At 33.9% G+C, this 19045-nt stretch overlaps 1 protein-coding gene and 1 long non-coding RNA gene across 3 annotated transcripts; both read right to left on the reverse strand.

Moving 5' to 3' along the window:
- Nucleotides 1–640: 640 nt before the first annotated feature.
- LOC122144907 lies at nucleotides 641–1788 on the reverse strand. Of its 2 annotated transcripts, none has more exons than XR_006159926.1 (3): nucleotides 1730–1788; nucleotides 820–961; nucleotides 641–678 (listed from the first exon to the last, which is right to left on the reverse strand). It is a non-coding gene; the product is annotated as an uncharacterized LOC122144907 (long non-coding RNA). The 2 variants fall into 2 exon arrangements; XR_006159925.1 differs by having other exon boundaries at nucleotides 647–678; nucleotides 815–961.
- Nucleotides 1789–10195: 8407 nt separating this feature from the next.
- On the reverse strand, nucleotides 10196–13473 carry LOC122144901. Its single transcript, XM_042756117.1, has 5 exons — nucleotides 13216–13473; nucleotides 12632–12967; nucleotides 11276–11413; nucleotides 11083–11150; nucleotides 10196–10264 (listed from the first exon to the last, which is right to left on the reverse strand). The coding sequence occupies exons 1-5, from the start codon at nucleotides 13268–13270 to the stop codon at nucleotides 10196–10198; spliced, it is 666 nt and encodes a 221-aa protein (XP_042612051.1). The 5' UTR covers nucleotides 13271–13473.
- Between the last annotated feature and the right edge of the window lie 5572 nt (nucleotides 13474–19045).

The following is a 19045-nucleotide window of genomic DNA, read 5'->3' on the forward strand; positions in this document are numbered from 1 at the left end:
TATTCCTGTGATCAAAGCTGAATTTTCTTCATCATTACTCCAGTCTTCAGTGTATTAACATAATAATAATAAAATGTTTTTTGAGCATCAAATCAGCATATTAGAATGATTTCTGAAGGATCATGTGACTGGAGTAAGTCACCTTTGAAATCACAGGAATAAATTTCATTTTAATAGAATTGTTATTTTATAAAATTGTTATTTTAAATAGCAAAATATATTACAAAAGCAAAATATTATACAAATATTTTAAAATTGGACTGTTTTTGCTGTACTTCAGATTAAATAAATGCAGGCTTGATGAGCAGAAGATATTTCTTTAAAAACATAAAAAAAATCTCACTGTTCAAAAACTTTTGACTGGTTGTGTTTAACAAAAGGTATGCTCCAAATATTATAAAGTCTGAGCAGCTGAATGAACAGCTGAATGATCAGATAAACAGTTCTTGACATGCAGTACACACACATACATACACAGACTACACAGAGAGAGTCCTTGCTTTAATATATCCTCCGATTCTCCCTCCAGGTAGTCTTTGATGGCATTCTGTTGATTTATACTGTCCATCTGGAGAACAGCAGGCCCTGTCACCTCCCCACAGAATAACCCACGATGACTCTGTACCACGCTGGACCAATGTCCCTTACAAACTTCCACTTTATGTCCTCTTGGCGCTCCTGTTAAAAATAGAGAAAACATACGTGTCGGGGGTATATGTGTCCACTAAAAATTATTTACCTCATCATTCTACATAAACATATTTATGATTTTAAACCACAAAAAATCAATCAATATCTAAAGAAATGCTCTCACCATACCTCCATGCACCACTGCATGGCTTATGTGGTCCTTCAAGTGAACTGTAACAAGTAATTTTCTTTACTGGTGAAACTGCAGCAGGGACCCCTTAACCCGGGAGAACTGCTCTGCATCAGTTTTGGACTGAAAATGTGTAGGATGCTGTAAAACATGACAAACAAACATTATGTGATCTTTTCGTTAATATAGAAGAATACAAAGATAATTTGTGACATACACAGAGTTATCCAGCAAGACATTGTGAAATGATGCGGTTGCCCAACCAAGTTACTGTGATCAGAGTATATCATTAAAGATGTTGTGTGTGTGTGTGTGTGTGTGTGTGGTGGGGGCAGGTAAGTACATATGTATGAGAGGGATGAAGTGTGTGTGTCTGAGTGGGTGAGATGAGTGTTATGTGTGGGGGGGAAGGGTATAAAAAAGTATTGCACATTGATTCATAATTTATTTTATGTTGTAAGACTTGTGCCCTCTATCTATCTATCTATCTATCTGTCTCTCTCTCTATCTATCTACACATGTATGTATGTATATATGTATGTATTTGGTGTGTGTGTGTGTACCCCATGCATGCCACAAATACATACATACATATATACATACATGTGTGGATACATAGACCCCCCCAACATAAAAACACTCATCTCACCCCCCCACCCCCAAACACACACCACACACACACACACACACACACACACACACACAGATATATATATATATATCACCATATATATATATATATATCTATATATATATATATAAGTATATTTGTTGCTAGCAATAACGTGCCTGTGTGAAGTTGAAATTAAAAATACTTACTGTTGTTTATGCACATGCACACAAATATCGCACACGTTCTTAAAGTTGTCAACGTTTGGTAAAGACCAAAGATATTTTTTTTTTACTTACCGACACGGCAAACAACAGCTTATTTTTTAGCGGTTGGCAAACAATACAAATTATCTTCTTATCAATGCTTCTTCCTGTTTCAAAATGATTGAGAATGTGACGTATTTTGACATGGGCGTGGTCTGTGACGTCACACTTGGATGTGGGCCGGGTTGGATGTCCACCGCAGGCTGCAGCGAGACGCTCTGCAGGCTTGTGGCTATGATGTCATGAACCAGAACAGCCACAGTAGCCACGCCCACCAGAGCAGAGGCGACCAATCAGACCACAGCTCCAGTATAATCACAGGACAGACGTGAACTGCTGGAAAAACAGAAACAGAAACCAAAGCTGCAGCACTGCGCGAGAGGGTCATTTAATGTGTTTCACATTTGATTCCGCTAACGTTTGCTGCGAGGTTTTATTATGATGTAACGACATTTGATGTTTTATTTGTTTAAAAGTGAATGTTTATGTGTGCATCTCGCCGCGTGTCGCCATGTTCGCGTGACGTCACAATACACGATACATCTTCAAATGGCGTTTTGTTGGACTTTTCTTTTTGTAAAAGTGGTGAATTATGACTTTCTGAGGAACGCGAGTTCCTGTAGCTTCGTAATATTGAAACAGTCACCTAACAACCAGAATGTGATGATATCAAGTGATTGTGCCTGTTATGCTAGTAAGCCACTAGATGGCACTGTGTTACGTGATATATGTTGGATACATGGCAATGAAGAAGTAGTAAAAAAGGACAAGCTAATGTCGTGTTGTCAAGATGAATAAAAGACAGACATGTTAAGATTGCACCGAGACATTTTATTTAAGAACTGGACAAAACAAAGAGCAACCACAGTAACCGCACAGAAAACAGCTCAGATCTTCACAGTCCCTTACAAGTCTGTGTCCTTGACGTCATCAGTATCCTTCAAGGTGAGATTTTCTTGTGAGATTGTCTGTTTCATTTGTCAAGTGTTGTAAACGGGACTTACACTCATATGCTACTCTATCACCGCTTTAGACTTAGATCATTATTTAGATTTCCTGACATTTCATGCTGTTTATAATCAGAACCAGCGATTTAAGAATGAATCACTCTTTTGAGTCGACTCTTTTCAATGAATTGGCCAAACAGATTAGCAGAACGCTTTAAAACGAGTCGCGACTCAGTCTGAATGAATCATTTAGCGCCGAGTCGTTTGGAGCATCTCTCGATGAAGTGAATCTTTACTTGCAGTCTTTCCACTCTCGAACCGGAAATACGTCACCTCCACTTGATCAAGATGGCGTCGCCGTGAGTTCTTCAAACTTAAACTCAGGTAATTTTATCTCAGCATGCTAAAACTGACGCTGTTGTAACGTGCAGGGTAAGAAAAACACACAGGGCTTGCGTGAAATTACTCACAAAAGGATTAATAAACACGATGGATTTATAGATTTCTTTTATATCGCGAGCAATGTTGATATCTGGCCACTGATCTATATATCATATATACGCATTTTTAACAATAAATTAAGGTACCAAGTTCAATTACAAACCTTTACGGCACGTTTCAACAACTGAACACATTATTAGTGTTGATACAGCCAAATAGAAAGAAAAAAAAATGAAAAAAACAAAACAAATAACAATAATCACACCATAAGATAAAACAGAGTAAAAAAGGGAAAGAAAAAGAAGGATGAGGGTCTTATTCTAACAGCAAAAACAAGTTCAAAGCATACAGGAGTTTCTGGGCGTTCCTGTCCATCATGTAGTGAAGAGACTTTGCAAAAATCTTCAGTTCATTCTTCCAGCCACTGAAGTGGGGTTTAACCTTTAAATACTTACATCTGTGAATATAGTGTTTACACAAAGTAATTAAATTATTTATCAAAAAGTCTAGGATCTTATCCTTCAACAATACTCCAACCTTAATTTGAGATCACAGTCAAAGGCTGTATTGATATATGTTTGGAATGAAGCCAGTTTTGAAATTCCAGCCAGAAAGTCTGTACAAGTTCACACTGGAAAAACACATGTTCTACAGTTTCAATATCTTTCTCACAGAACCAGCATGAATGGTTCTCCCAATTAAATCTTTCAAGTAGGAAGTTATTAGATGCTTTGGGATGGTCAAAGGTGATTGATGCAGTACTTTTCTGTGTTGAATTTACATAACGTCAGTACACAGACATAGTTTTGTTCCAGTTTTGCTGTGCTCATGTCTTCTTTGTGTCCCCAGCCCAGCAATCAGATGCATCAGAACAAGTAAATTGCTTTAACATTAATGATAATGCATTGTCAGTCATGTAATTAAACTTGACCCATCTGACGTAATTGTTCATGCCAGAGATTTAACAACATTGTCAGTCAGGAGCATATTTAACAGGAGGCACACTTAAGCTGATAGTGATAGTGACTTCAGTAAGTGTGGGTGACCCTCTTGTTTTTTGTGGGTATAACAATTAGGCTAAGTAATCTCACTCTCTTCCATTTCCTTAACATGAAACTTTTGACTGAAACATGAAAATTTATTTTTTTTATTGTTACTTTTTTTTTTTTTTTTTTTTTTTTTGTTGTTTTTTTTGATACTGAACAGGTGCAGTGAAGATATTTAAAGAGACACTATCACTATCTAAAGTACAGAAAGCACATCATCTCTAGGTGCAGTCGCTTACAGTGCAACCAGCTTCACAAAAGACTGTGGGTCTGAAACAACAGGGAGAGCTTTCGGGGTTTACTCCTCAGATGACCCCAGGTCTTGAAGAGTAAAGTGTGTGTGCGTGTGCACACATTGTGTTTTTACTGTAACAATTATGGTCACTTGCAGTTCATGTCCTCATAAGTACCAAAAAAAATCAATACTACTAAAAAACAATTAAAAAGTGTAATATGTTTTCATTATTATCATTATTACTCAAAAACAATTAAAACTGTTAAATTGTGGAAATTATTCTTCATTGTTTTACTGTGGTTTATTTGTATATGTTGTTATTTTGCTTAAAATACAAAATTCAACACACAAAATCCTGGTTGAGGTATTATTTTAATAATTTATTTAATATTTCATTTATTTTTCACTGCTAAATATCACAAACATAAGGTTAACGTTCTAAAATGTGTGGAATGTTACATTGGCAGCTGTACATTGGTAAAACAAACATGAGCAAAAGGCAGAAGCCCTCAAAATATGGATTGTGGATGTCTGTAGTGCATATTTGTGGGGGGGAATAAAAAAACGCTGTCGTGTCATAAACCGTAAAAGATTAGTATATATTATATTTTTTTTCTTATTATTTCTACTACGGATAGTCACAATTGTAAAAATAAAAAAAAATATTAAAATTACGAACAAACATAATACAAAACATGCAAAGCACCCTTGTATATAACAATTAATAATACAAAACGAAAGTTTGGTGGAGGTGACGTATTTCCGCTCTTGAGTGTAGCTCCACTCGCCCACATGGAGGTGACGAAAATCTACGCAAAGTCACTAGTGGAAGTTACGTACAGTATTTCCGCTCTTGAGTGGCGCTCTGTTTTTATACAGTCTATGGTGGAGCTCCACTCGCCCATATGTCTGCAGCCAGACCCTCTTGAGCTAATGTCGTGTTGTTAAGATGAATAAAAGACAGACATGTTCAGATTGCACCGAGACATTTTATTTAAGAACTCAAAAAAAAACAAAAAAACCACAGTAACCGCACAGAAAACAGCTCAGATCTTCACAGTCCCTTACAAGTCTGTGTCCTTGACGTCATCAGGATCCTTCAAGGTGAGATTTTCTTGTGAGATTGTCTGTTACATTCGTCAAGTGTTGTAAACGGGACTCACACTCAAATACGACGATAATCACCGCTTTAGACTTAGATCATTATTTAGATTTCCTGACATTTCATGCTGTTTATAATCAGAACCAGCGATTAAAGAATGAATCACTCTTTTGAGTCGACTCTTTTCAATGAATTGGCCAAACAGATTAGCAGAACGGTTTAAAATGAGTCCCGAATCAGTCTGAATGAATCATTTAGCGCCGAGTCGTTTGGAGCATCTCTCGATGAAGTGAATCTTTACTTGCAGTCATTTTTAAATCAAACTAACAAATGTATCCTCACTCAGCAATGAAGATAGTTAACTTTATAATCAAGCAGGGCATTAAGGTTAATATAGTCGACTTTAATTTATTTAACTTGTTTATGAACGACTCTGCACTGCAAATAAAACCATGTTTTAGGCCTGAATACTTTCAAAAAAAACCGTCAGTATTGAACGGCTATCTGTGACTAATCGTCTTTTAAAAGCTTTTAGTTATTTTAAAGTAATTGGTTTGCTGCTCTACTGTAAGCTTTATTTATAGCGCCCCATCTTTTAAAAGTAGATCTATTTATTCTTGGAGAGGAAGATTCTAGTTGTGAACACTAGAGAGCGATAGACTAACAGTTTAGGCACATGGTATTTTGTAATACATTTTTTAAAGGATTTAAAATATATATATATATATATATATATATCTTAAATGTATATATAAAAACATATAAATACATATATATAATACATATTTATAAATATTATATTACTTAAATGTATTGTTAACAACAGGGCAGTACATCTTTATAATTGTTATTTATTTACATTAAACGTGTTTTGCTTTGTTCATGTGGTATTTACCAAATAAAATAAGAATTTTGGATTATATTATCCAACTCCATTAAACCAGTATCACGTCCCATAGAAATTTAACTCCATTAAAGCAGTATGATGTCCCATAAAACAAACTTGTATATAAATAAAAGATAAACAATAAAACTTGGGTCCAAAATAATTTTGTAAAAGTACTCCAAAATAAAATATAATATTTTACTTCACTTCACAAAAAAAAAAAAAATGGTGAATACCCTTCTTTATACTTACTAATAAAGTAGTTAGATGGATCAAATTAATATCAAATTATTTTAAAACAAATTCACAATCATGTTTGCGCTTCATGACAGCAACATATTATGAAAAAAAAATTAATTGATAATCATAATCATGTTTGCGCCTCATGACAGGAATAGGATTTTTTTCTTTCTAATATAAAAGCTGTTTTAGTTTTAGTAACCAAATATGTAATTGTTAAAAAAAAAAAAACAAAATATATATATATATATATATAATATATATATATATATATATACTTAAAAAATAATTTATTTCCTGTGATGCAAAGCTGAATTTTCAGCATCATTACTCCAGCCTTCAGTGTCACATGTAACATCCAGTCTATCACATGATCATTTAGAAATCATTCTAATATTCTGATTTATTATGAGTGTTGGAAACAGTTCTGCTGTCTAATATATTTGATTAATAAAAGGTTAAAAAGAACTGCATTTATTCAAAAGAAAAAAATAAATTCTAATAATATATATTCTAATAATCTATTTTCTTTACTTTCACTTTTTATCAATTTAACACATCCTTGCTGAATAAAAGTATTGATTTTATTTAAAAAAAAAAAAGAAGAAAAAAATACTCACCCCAAATTACTGACCAGTAGTGTATATTGTTATTACAAAATATTTATATTTTAAAAACATAGCTTCTTTTTTTTTTTTTTTACTTTTTTATTCATCAAAGTATCCTAAAAAAAGTATCACATGTTCTGAAAAAATATTAAGCAGCAGAACTGTTTCCAACTTTGATAATGAATCATCATATTAGAATGATTTCTAAAGGATCATGTGATAATGATCCTAAAAATTCAGCTTTGCATCACAGAAATAAATGATAATTTAAAGTATAATACATTTAAAAACAATTATTTTAAATTGTAATAATATATCACAATATTACTTTTTTTTTTTCTGTATTTTTGATCAAATAAATGCAGGCTTGATGAGCAGAAGAAACTTCTTTCAAAAACATTAAAAATAGTAATGTTTCCAAACTTTTGTTCTGTACTGTATATATAATAAATGAAAAGAAAATTGAATACAAAAAGATTAGCTTTTTAGCTAGTTAGATTTTTTTTTTTTTTTTTTTTTTTTTAAGAATAGAATTAGAATATTGAGTGCTAGAGTTAGAGGATCAAATAAAGATGGTAGAGATGTGTTTTAAGCCAATTCTTGAAGATGGCTAAGGACTCATTCCACCAGGAGGGAACATTTAATTTAAAAGTCCGTAAAAGTGACTTTGTGCTTCTTTGAGATGAACAATCAAGCGACGTTCACTTGCAGAACACAAGCTTCTAGAGGCACATAAGTCTAAAGTAATGAATTTAGGTAAAGCGGTGCAGAGCCAGTGGTGGTTTTGTATGCAAACATCAACATATAATATATGTGTGTATATTATATATATATATATATATAATATAATATACACACACACACTTATCTCTAAGCATAATAATCACTTCTGCACAGTTTGTAGAAAATGATTACTGCATAAATACTACAACTTGTATTAAATTATGCGTTTTAATTTTCACTGCAATGCATTTATTCTTAAAATGAATAACGTTGTTTGTCCTCGATGGTGACAGACGATCATGACACATTCTTCACGAAACAGATAAGTGTGATATCAAGAATAGTGGAAACTTCTCAGAAACGAGTGTCGCTGGAGCTGGAAATAATTTCTGCTGAAACTAACACTTATCTGCAGGATCACTGCATTAGTATGCAAATTAATGACTGATAGAAATCAGCTATGGACAGATGCATATATCTTATATTTCACATACGCATAATATATTATATTTTATATTATTTCTCATTCAGACAATAATCTTTTTTTGTCAAACATTAGCATTCATATATGTACTTTATTTCACAGTAAAACAGTTTCACATAAAAAAGAATGCAAATTGTGAATGCACATGCTATTCACTGAAACTATTCACACCTCAAGACATGTACACTCTAACATACATTAAACACAGACGTCCAGTATAGACACATTTTCATGCACATGCTGTCTGCCAAAACAAATAAAACCACATTTCTTTCCAGATATTAAACGAGGCCTTCTGTGGTATGATTGTGTTTGCATTACTATAAAAAGACAGCGATACCATAAGTTTACTGCTAATATAAAAAGTAGATTTATTTGCTAAAATTTTCTCAGTGGTTTTAATTTGACTCTCAGAATGGCTGTCGGCTTTTTAAATATGACTTTTGATATGAATGCACTGAGAGAATTAAGAAAATAAGCTGCTGGAACAAATGAAGTGGCTTTGTACAATACATGTTTGTGTAAGATAAATGTCTATTACATGTAGATTAGTTATTTTTTTTTATCTATTTCTAATACTTTCTCTCTGTGTGATTATGTTTTACCCTTTGACCTCTAGTTTAATTGAAACACGCATTAACATGTAGGATCACAATAAGCATATCATTAAAAATTATCTAAATGACAATAATAGAAATCTAAATTACATACAACACAAATAAAAACATTTGAATAAAGTGGTAATGTTGCTGTTCAGAGCTTACATGCACTTAAAGGAACAGTTCACGCTGTTAATTTACTTATCCTCAGTCCATCCAAGATGTAGGTGACTTTTTGTTTTCTTCAGTAGAACAGCAAAGATTTTTAGCTGAAAATGTGATCCTTGGTGATTCAAAAAGGAGCACAAAATGAATACCTTTGGCTCCTGATGATATTTTGAGGTCTTATGAAGTGAAAAGATCAGTGTGTGCAAGAAACTGAACATTATTTGCAACATAATTACCTTTATTAACCGCAGATTGAGGTAAATGGGGAAATCTGATTCTTTTTCTGCAAACTGGTTCTCTCTGATGGTTCATTTCAATAAACTGGTCCACTATAGTTTGTTTAGATAATCATGCATTGACGCAACATACATGCAATTATATTATTAAAACCCAATAACGATGATGTCTAAAGCATATTAAGTGAATAAATTAGTCTTCATCAGCTCACATTGTTACATTAACCATAAGAAACCATAAAACCTTTCATTAGGTTTCAGATGGTTCAGTCTGATTTGGTGAACTGATTCATCATTCAGTTCACTAAAAAGAACCGGTTCAAAAGAATGATTCACTCGCGAACCGGACATCACTCAGGACTGTTTGTTTCAGGTTCAGGTAATAATATTCTAATAATGTTCAGTTTCTTGCACACACCAATCATTTCACTTCATAAGACCTCTCAGTATTGGTTATTTATTTTGTCTAACCTGCATATGATTTTTTTTTTTTTGACTTTCAAGTGCTGGTAGATGCTGATTTGCATTATATGAATCACCAAAGACAACAGTATCAGCTAAAAATCTTCTTAACCATTCTACTGAAGAAAAAAGTGTCACCTTCATCTTGAGTGATATCATTTGTTTTTGGGTGAACTATCCCTTTAAAGGAAGACAAACCTAAATTTTTGCTGTTTACATGCACTTAAACATCATGTAAACCCAACCACTCTTTTACATGTTTAACAGCTTGCTGCTATAGCCATCTTTTTAGCATTCGTGTAAAATCACTGTAATCACCGCATCACTGACGAGTTTGATCAGCGTTTCGTGCGACACGTGCGTACATCGCCTCATCCTCCTGTTTGACTTCCTGAAAGAAGACACAAAGAGATACAAAGAGACAAATGCCCCGGAGATAATGTAAGAGTTTACCACAGTTAATGTGCTTGATTCTTAAGATTCAGTTTGAGATGTCTGCAAACACGTCTAACGTTTCATATGGTAGTCTTCAGCATCCTAAGTTCAAAAAGAATCTTGTTTTATGAAATTATGATGATTGCAAATACATATTAGGGGTCCTTTCCTGTCAGTGTTATACATGGGGTGTTTAATTCAGATTTTATAGATTGTTTTAGTAATACTATCCAGTAAAAGTGTAAGCAGTTTTATTCTCTGTTTCCTTATACAAGACAGCAGTGGCAGCTCTGTCTTTTAGACTAAATGCACGTTTCAGGAAAACAGACTGAACTTTAGCATGGTGACTGTTAGAAGTGTTTTTACACCTATCTGAGAGCAATGTTTAAAGATCTTGCACTCTATATGTATTCTTCTCAGTTTTTTTTTCTTTTCTGTTTTGTCTTCTAATCGTATTCATAAATGTATCAATTTTATGTATTTATTAAATATAGAAGCTCCTTTCCACCTCAAAGTAAAAAAAAAAAAAAAAAAAACTATGTAAATAAAACAGTTGTGACTTTAGTTTTTTGTCATTGTAATATCTCACATTTGCAGTTTATTTATTTATTTATTTATTTTTATTTTACAAGGTTTTTTGTGGGTGTGTTTGTTATCTTTATTATAGTATGAAAAAGAAAGTGCGGGCAGTTATGGGACAAAATCATCTGATTTGCTAGTGCTTTTATAAATATATAAGAGTGAGACACAGGTGACAGATATAAATGATCTTACCGCTTTCTGTGCGCTGCTTTTGTAGAACTTTGGAACAGAGTAAGTGATCTCTTCTGTACGAGTCTGAACTGTTTTAACAATAATAATAAAGGTATTAATCCAACAAAACGTCTTGTTTTTCTTCATAAAAAGCTTTATTATTGTGTTGATATAATCTATGTTCACCGAAGTTGCATCAGTAGATAACACTTGCCTTCTTGATCAGTTTTTCTATATTTCTTGTAGATGCAGAAGATCCCGACTGCAGCTCCAATCAACAGAGACCCAGCAGAAGTCAGCACTGTCAGAGAGACCAAGTCTGGAGGATGAGAAGAAGAGGATGAGACTGTTCCTGGAACCAAAGGAAGACATCAGTGTGAGTGAATGCGACTGATTTATAACAAACACTATGAACATTATCAGCACAGCTTATAGGCTGTTTCTACTTTATTAGCCATTAGTGTCACAGGCAGTTGATGCTGCTTTTGTCTTTTTGCCTGTGAAATCCAGCATCAGAGCAGTCTTAAAAGGGGTCTATTATGACGCTGCAAAAGACATAAGATGTGAGCACAAAGGTCAAAGATGTCTGTGTAGTGCTGTTAAGTGTACAAAGATCTATATACCCAACCAGCCCGGGCAGATAACCTAACCTTAAAAAGTTTTTTAGATTTACTGGACCCACCATCACTAGGGGAAAAATTGAATAAAGAACTAATGGCTGAAATAACGCTGGAACAACTAGATAGAGAAATATGAAAACTGAAAATGAATAAAGCACCAGGAACAGATGGTTATCCGTCTGAATTTTATAAGGTGTTCAGAGCCCAAATAACACCCATACTGCTTAATTGCTTTAATTATATACTGAGAGGTGAGGAAATCCCACAGTCTTGGAAAGAAGCAGTTATTTCGGTCATCCCAAAGGAAGGGAAGGATGCAAAAGATTGTAGCTCATATAGAAATATTATTTGCTTCTATCTTATCTAAGAGACTGGCATTATTCCTGTGTTGGTAGATTTAGATCAAACTGGATTTATAACAAAATAGACAGACACAGGATAACTTAAGGAGAACGCTAAAAATAATGAGCTACATTATGACAGAAAATACAAGCACAGTCTTGTTGAGATTAGATGCTGAGAAAGCATTTGACTCTGTTGGATTGGATTATTTGTATCAGGAACTGGCAAGTTTCGGCTTTAATGATAAATTTATCAAGTGTATTAAAATCTTATACTCCTCACTGACAGCCAGGATTAAGATAGACATTTATCATAAGTCATAAAAAAAGAAGTGAAATCAACAACAAAAAATTTTCCAATCTCTAACAATTAGGCTTTGGTTATAAGGATTCATATTTATTTTCTTCTTTTTTTTTCTCTGAGAATTAAGAATAATTCTCACTGTAAAAATGTTCTTTTTTTTTCTCTGAGAATTAAGAATAATTCTCACTGTAAATGCTAGGAAAATTTTCTTCTTTTTTTTTCTCTGAGAATTAAGAATAATTCTCACTGTAAATACTTGGACAAGTTTGTAACATATAACAGAGGGAGAGTAATTGTCTACTCACTGTAGATAGTAACATTGAATCTGTTTTTAGCCTCTGAGCTGCTGTTTTTGATGGACACTTCATAAAGTCCAGAGTCTGTGGTTCTGGCGTCTGTTATGATCAGAGATCCAGTCTGTTTGTCCAGCTTCAGTCTGTCTCTGAATCTTTCATCAGGACCATCATATGTGTTGAAGATTCCAGCCTCTCGACTGATTTTAGCTATGAGTGACCTGTTCGGTCCAAACTTCCACAGAACCTGATCATCTTTCTGTATTTCAGTGAGACTAGTGTTTAAAGTGACTGAATCTCCTTCAGTCACTGACACTGACTCCACTTCATCTGTATCAGCAAACACACCTGAAGAACAAACACAAACAGTCTCAGTCAAGCATAATACAATAAATATTTAACTCAATCAAGCTTAAAGTTTGGAGTAGTTTTAAAAAAAAAAAATCTAATTTGGAAAGGTAGAAACATAGAATCAAAATATAGAATCAGCAGCATGGCAAATAAATGGCCATGTGCAAAACACAGCAAGAGGGAAAAACTGATCTGTACTAATGTCTGCCATAAACCCCAAAAATGTTTCTTCCAAAAAAACTTACCAACTAGATGGCAAAAGCACAGCCACGAAATAACAACAGTTTTTGTTTTAAACATCTCCGAGGTTTGAAATGGTATCACTCAGGGTGCTTAAAAAGATGATCTGAGAGCGTCGTGGACTGAAGTAAAGTCAGGAAGAAGAAAAAACTACTTCTGTCTTTGTGTCTCGACTTGAGTTGAGCATGTAGTGTGTTGAACTGTAGTCCGATTTCACAACAGAACTCTTTCTTCACTGTTTCACTACACAGACAATATAATTATATATAGACTAATATACAGCTGGAAAGATACAGTTTCAATTTAATTAACTTAATCAATTTAGAATGAAGTGTCCAAACTTCAACATTAAATGTAACAATATGTAAACAATTCTGTTTATGCACTAAATTCAGCACAAACTCTTCACAGTCTGCATATGTTATACTTTAAATATATATATATATATATATGTATATATATTCACATATATATATATATATATATATATATATATTTCTCATGACAAAGTCACTACTGGAACCTCTTGGCTGTTTATTTGCATAAAGTTGAGTATTTCTGAATTTTTCAGTGCTATCAGACACTCTCAACACTAAGCTCATTTGAGATGAGCAAAATCTGTGCATAAGTGATCACTGGAGATCCCCACAAAATGCATGTAAGAAATGCTGTGTTGACATATTTGGGTTTCTTCTTACAATATTCTTAGCACTGTATTACATAGCCTCAAGAACCTTTGCAAAAATAAAAAATATACAGATTGTATGTGTGCATGAGAAACCATTAAACTTGGCATATAGACAATGCACACTGAGACACCTGTTGTGCCATCAGCCCATTTCACAGTGTTGTTTCTTGGCCTCCACAAAGTATGCATTAAAGAGACCTAAGGCCTTGAAATATGGCATGCTGCCCAAATAAAAGCCAAATTTTAAACACTTTTTTTTACATTACCCATCTTTTTTTATAAACTCTTGAATTTGGCATTGTATGCAGTTAGTCCATTTCGTGTTTCTGTGCCTCCACAGAGACATGACAACACCGGCCCACCGGGAATGTTCCCAGTGCTCCCAAATAGCCAATCCAGGCCTAATTGTTGGACTACAAAAAACAGTAGACATACTATGTTTGAACTATGTTTGAACCAAAGTGCTAGTTTAGTTTTTTCATGTTTCCCTCTGTTGATTGAAAATCTAAACGTGAATCTGATATTGTCTTTAAATTTGAAACAAAGTTTAACGTTTTCTCTGTTTGTTCGATTCCTAATTGATTGTTGAAAGTATAACTTTGAAAATGTATATATGCATATATATATATTTTTTATTGTGTGGGAATCTGATTCATTTATTTATTTTTTTTACCGGTGAAACTGTGACATTTGACAAGATTAAACTTGTCTGGTGCCCAAACTATTGGATCAAAATTGTTTGTTTAGTTATTTTTTAAACTCTCTCTTTAATCTACTGATTGAAGTTTTGTTTGGGCCTGCCACTGCTACAGTAGGGATGTCCCTGATCCCAGTCATTGAATATTGAGGATCTGCTGATACCGAGACCCAATCTGATACATTTATTTTCCTAGTGCTTGGTGCACACTGCAAGTGCACGTTTAAAGGCGTGAGGTGTGGTCCAATTCAGTCTGGCGGAAGTTAGTGAATAGTTCACATTGTGACCAGCTTTTTCTCTACACTGTATAACTGCAGGTGCTCACAGTTTTTCAGACTTGAGTGAAACTCAGACCACTGAACTGCTGAAGAAAATGTTTCAAACTTTTGCTTTTTGTGGTTTTTGGTGTTTCTGTCTGGTTGGTGAGTTATAGACAGGTTTTATGATTTATATTTGCATGTTGTTTTTGTGTGGTTCCAACATCAGTAGATTAAAAAATTTTTTTCACGTTGTTTTATTTTTTATTTTTGTAACTCTTCTTAACACTAAACCAAAACTTAAAATGTTCAATATATAAAGGTGTGTGAATACAGAAGATATCTGTGTTTTCCACATGGCCATTTATCTGCTTTGAATTTGATTCTGTATTTTAACCAGGTTTATGTTTTCACCTTTCCAAAGTTTAATTATTTAATAACTAGCTCAAACTTCGGTTAAAGCTTTATTAAACCAACCTACATTTTTGTGTGACTGAGAAGGTGTTTGTGTTTGTTCTTGAGGTGTGTTTGCTGATGAAGTGAAGTCAGTGTCAGTGACTGAAGGAGATTCAGTCACTCTAAACACTAGTCTCACTGAAATACAGAAAGATGATCAGGTTCTTTGGAAGTTTGGACCGAACAGGTCACTCATAGCTAAAATCAGTCAAGAGGCTGGAATCTTCAACACATATGATGGTCCTGATGAGAGATTCAGAGACAGACTGCAGCTGGACAATCAGACTGGATCTCTGACCATCACAAACACCAGAACCACAGACTCTGGACTTTATGAAGTGTCCATCAAAAACAGCAGATCAGAGACTAAACACAGATTCAATGTTACTGTCTGTGATGGTGAGTAGAGAGTTACAGCTCTATTATACAGTGTTTCAATGGTGACATGAAAAAAAAGTTAAACAGGATCTGGAAGGAATAGACAATACTTCCTGCTCAGGAAGTAAAAATGCATTTTTGCCTCTTGTAGTTTTGTTATTTTTCTTCTACCACTTGGGGTCTCAAAGGGGTGGCAAATTTCCAGAAACTTTTCAAAACTTTCCCAAATACCTTGGTATTTTCCAAAAGTTTCCAAAAACTTGAATGTTTCCGAAATTTGCAACCCTAGTTCCACTATGTGAGCTCAAAAAACCTTATAGAGGAAGACTGTAACTCATCTGTAACTCCACCAGATTGATAGCCTTGTTTGGATGCTAATGGAATTTTTTTCAGTTCTCCTCTTTATAAATTGTCCAATATTCTCCATAAGTGACTTTATTAAGCTTCAAAAAACATTTTAATTTAAAAAAAAATATTTTTATTCCACACCAAAGTTCAGCTTTGACTGTTCCAATATGGCAGGCAGTTTGCGTATAGCAAAAGTAGTCAGTCACTAAATAGAAACAGTTTCTAAATATAGCTACAAGCAGCAATTAAGGGGCCAAGAGCAATAGGGACAGAATGAGGAGCAAGCATGGTAGCGAGCATCAGACCAACTGCAACCATGAGTAATTAGAGACATTTTCATATGATTGTAGTCAAAATGGCTGAGAACAATTTATTAATGTATATATATATATATATATATCAGTTTATCACTTTTAATGATAAAAGTGGCAGTTTTATTATATTGATGTGGTGAGGTCAGTCAGTGTGAGGTGACAAAGACAAACAAAGTTTGGTGTCAGTATGTCAAAGCTTTGCAGAGATAAGTCTCAGATGCAGTCTGAGCTGAATTTGGTGAAAATCGGACCAATTTTCAATTAATAAATTGAAAAAAAATCAAAATTCCATACATTCAACAAAGCCGATTATAGCGTAATTGATATTAGCAATTATATAAAAATCAAAAAAATCATTACAAAAAAATTCATAGAAAATCATTACACAAAATCATTAAAGTATCATTACACAAGATTTGTAAAGATTTGATAACCGATAACTATGATTAAATCAACATGCAATTCCATTGACGAAATAAGACGAGACTAAAATGTATTAAATATAATTAAAACTTTAACAAAAACAGGTCAAAAAAAGTTGACAAAATGTTATTGCATAGTGCTCTACACACCTCTACTATGAGGGCTTCCATGAGTGTGGTTGCCAGATTTTAAGAGTTGAAATCCCAGAATCAGAGCTTCACTGTTACAAGGATACATTTTCTGCTCGTTGTTTTGCTTATTTTAAGCAATCTGGCAACCATGTGTACACGCTTGCTCCTCATTGCAGGGGCGTGGCCGATGATGATACGAAAAACAAACAAGCTGGAGTTTAGCTAGTCTTCTGTAGCCAGACTGACGGCAGAAGGTCTGGAATCTATGGCAGCTTTCATTAGAGGCCGTTTGACCGACATGTCAAACAACCAATCACACTTCGTTTCATTTAGCATCACGTTTTAGGGCATGGAAATGTCGCCACAATAACAGACCGGTGTGTAAAACTCTCGGACGTATTTGAAAGATTATTTAACTTTAAATATTTCACATACTTTTGAAACTCCAGCATTTAGTTGATCCTGATAAGCGCTCGTCGTCACAGTTGTAAACACTAGGCTTTCTCCTTTCGTGAGGGGGTTTGGTGGCACATCATCTTTGTTTCCAGGGGGAATGTTAAAGAACATGACACACAAATCTTGCGGAAATCCTGTAGAATTCAACCAATCAGATGATGACTTTGACACTCCTAAAGTGTTTCCACTTTTGTGTCCCATATGCATCAGACGTTTAGCCAATGGTCTGTGGGTGTGAGACTAGAGTTTAGTGATCTAAATGAAAGCATCATTCAGCCGGTCATGAGATCTCAGCTGTATTGTTTGCGATTGTGATCACTGAATGAATGCACTTACTCAACCGCTGTTGTTGTAATAGAGAAATAGGCTATTGCCATTTGGAATTATAGTGGAATTACTTGGAATTTCAGTGTTACGATATTTTTTAGACAGAGAGATTGCATAAGTCTTTGGTATTAATTTATATAATAAAAAGCCTATAATAAATCATTACACTAGAAGAGGTAAAATACAACATAAGTCCACATTCTATTGATTTGTGCTTACTGGTGAAAATGCAATACCTGAAATGCAAAAGTAAATTTCTCAATTGACATTACGATTATAAATTTGACCAAAAATCATTTTTTATCAGTTTAACCATTAAATAGCATGACGAAAACCTTACTAAAATGATCATTTCTTTGACTTACACTTGACAGAACAAAAACAGGACTGAACGGGACTTTGACAAGACTTTGTAGTGCATGATAACTAAAATGTACATTTTCGTAAGAGTAAGACTAAATTAAAAATTGGCTGCCAAAATTAATACTGTACAGTAATTAGTTAGTGTACATTATTAATTAATAATAATCTTTTTGCTCAAATGTCAAGTTTTCATTTAATAAAACTAGACTAAAATACTTCAGGTTTACTTCGACTAAAACTAGACTAAAATGTTGAGACTTTTAGTCGACTAAAACTTGACTAAAACTAAATAGGATAATGTTGAACAAATATGATAAAAAAAAACTAACAAGGTCTTTTAACACAGGACTAAGACTAAAATTAAAATAGCTGACAAAATTAACACTAGTGAGCTCTTAGAAAAATTCATTTGTGCATTATTTGGAAACCATTTGACTGATTAACTTGATTGTTTTTTTTTTTTAGTTGACATGGTCTGAAGATGATATGGTTTGAATCACACACGTTAAGATCTGCTATTCATTTGATTCTGTGCATTGTAATTAGTGTAATATACAGTAGGTCATGTGTGGCCTCATAACTGCTGTCATTCAATTGATTATACACCTATTTCACCCAATCCTTTCACAACCATTATGCCCTTCACCATCATCATCATCATCACATCATCATCATAATCATCATCATCTTCATCATCATATTGTTCATTGGTGTGTTCAGTGGTGAATGTGGGTCATGTGACTCTCTCCTGGTACAAAGGAAACAGTTTATTGTCCAGCATCAGTGTGTCTGATCTCAGCATCAGTCTCTCTCTACCTCTGGAGGTGGAGTGTCTGGATGATTTCTACAGCTGTGTTGTGGCTTATTCATTCACCAACCAGACCACACATCTCAACAACACTCAACACTGTCAGCCATGTCCAGGTACATGTAACAGTCTTTCTAGATTTATTTTTCTAGATTGCTCCTTCATGAGAAATTCCATTCCAAATAATAA

This window comes from Cyprinus carpio, unplaced genomic scaffold, assembly GCF_018340385.1.
Source record: "Cyprinus carpio isolate SPL01 unplaced genomic scaffold, ASM1834038v1 S000006796, whole genome shotgun sequence".
In the NCBI taxonomy this organism is placed as follows: domain Eukaryota; kingdom Metazoa; phylum Chordata; class Actinopteri; order Cypriniformes; family Cyprinidae; genus Cyprinus; species Cyprinus carpio.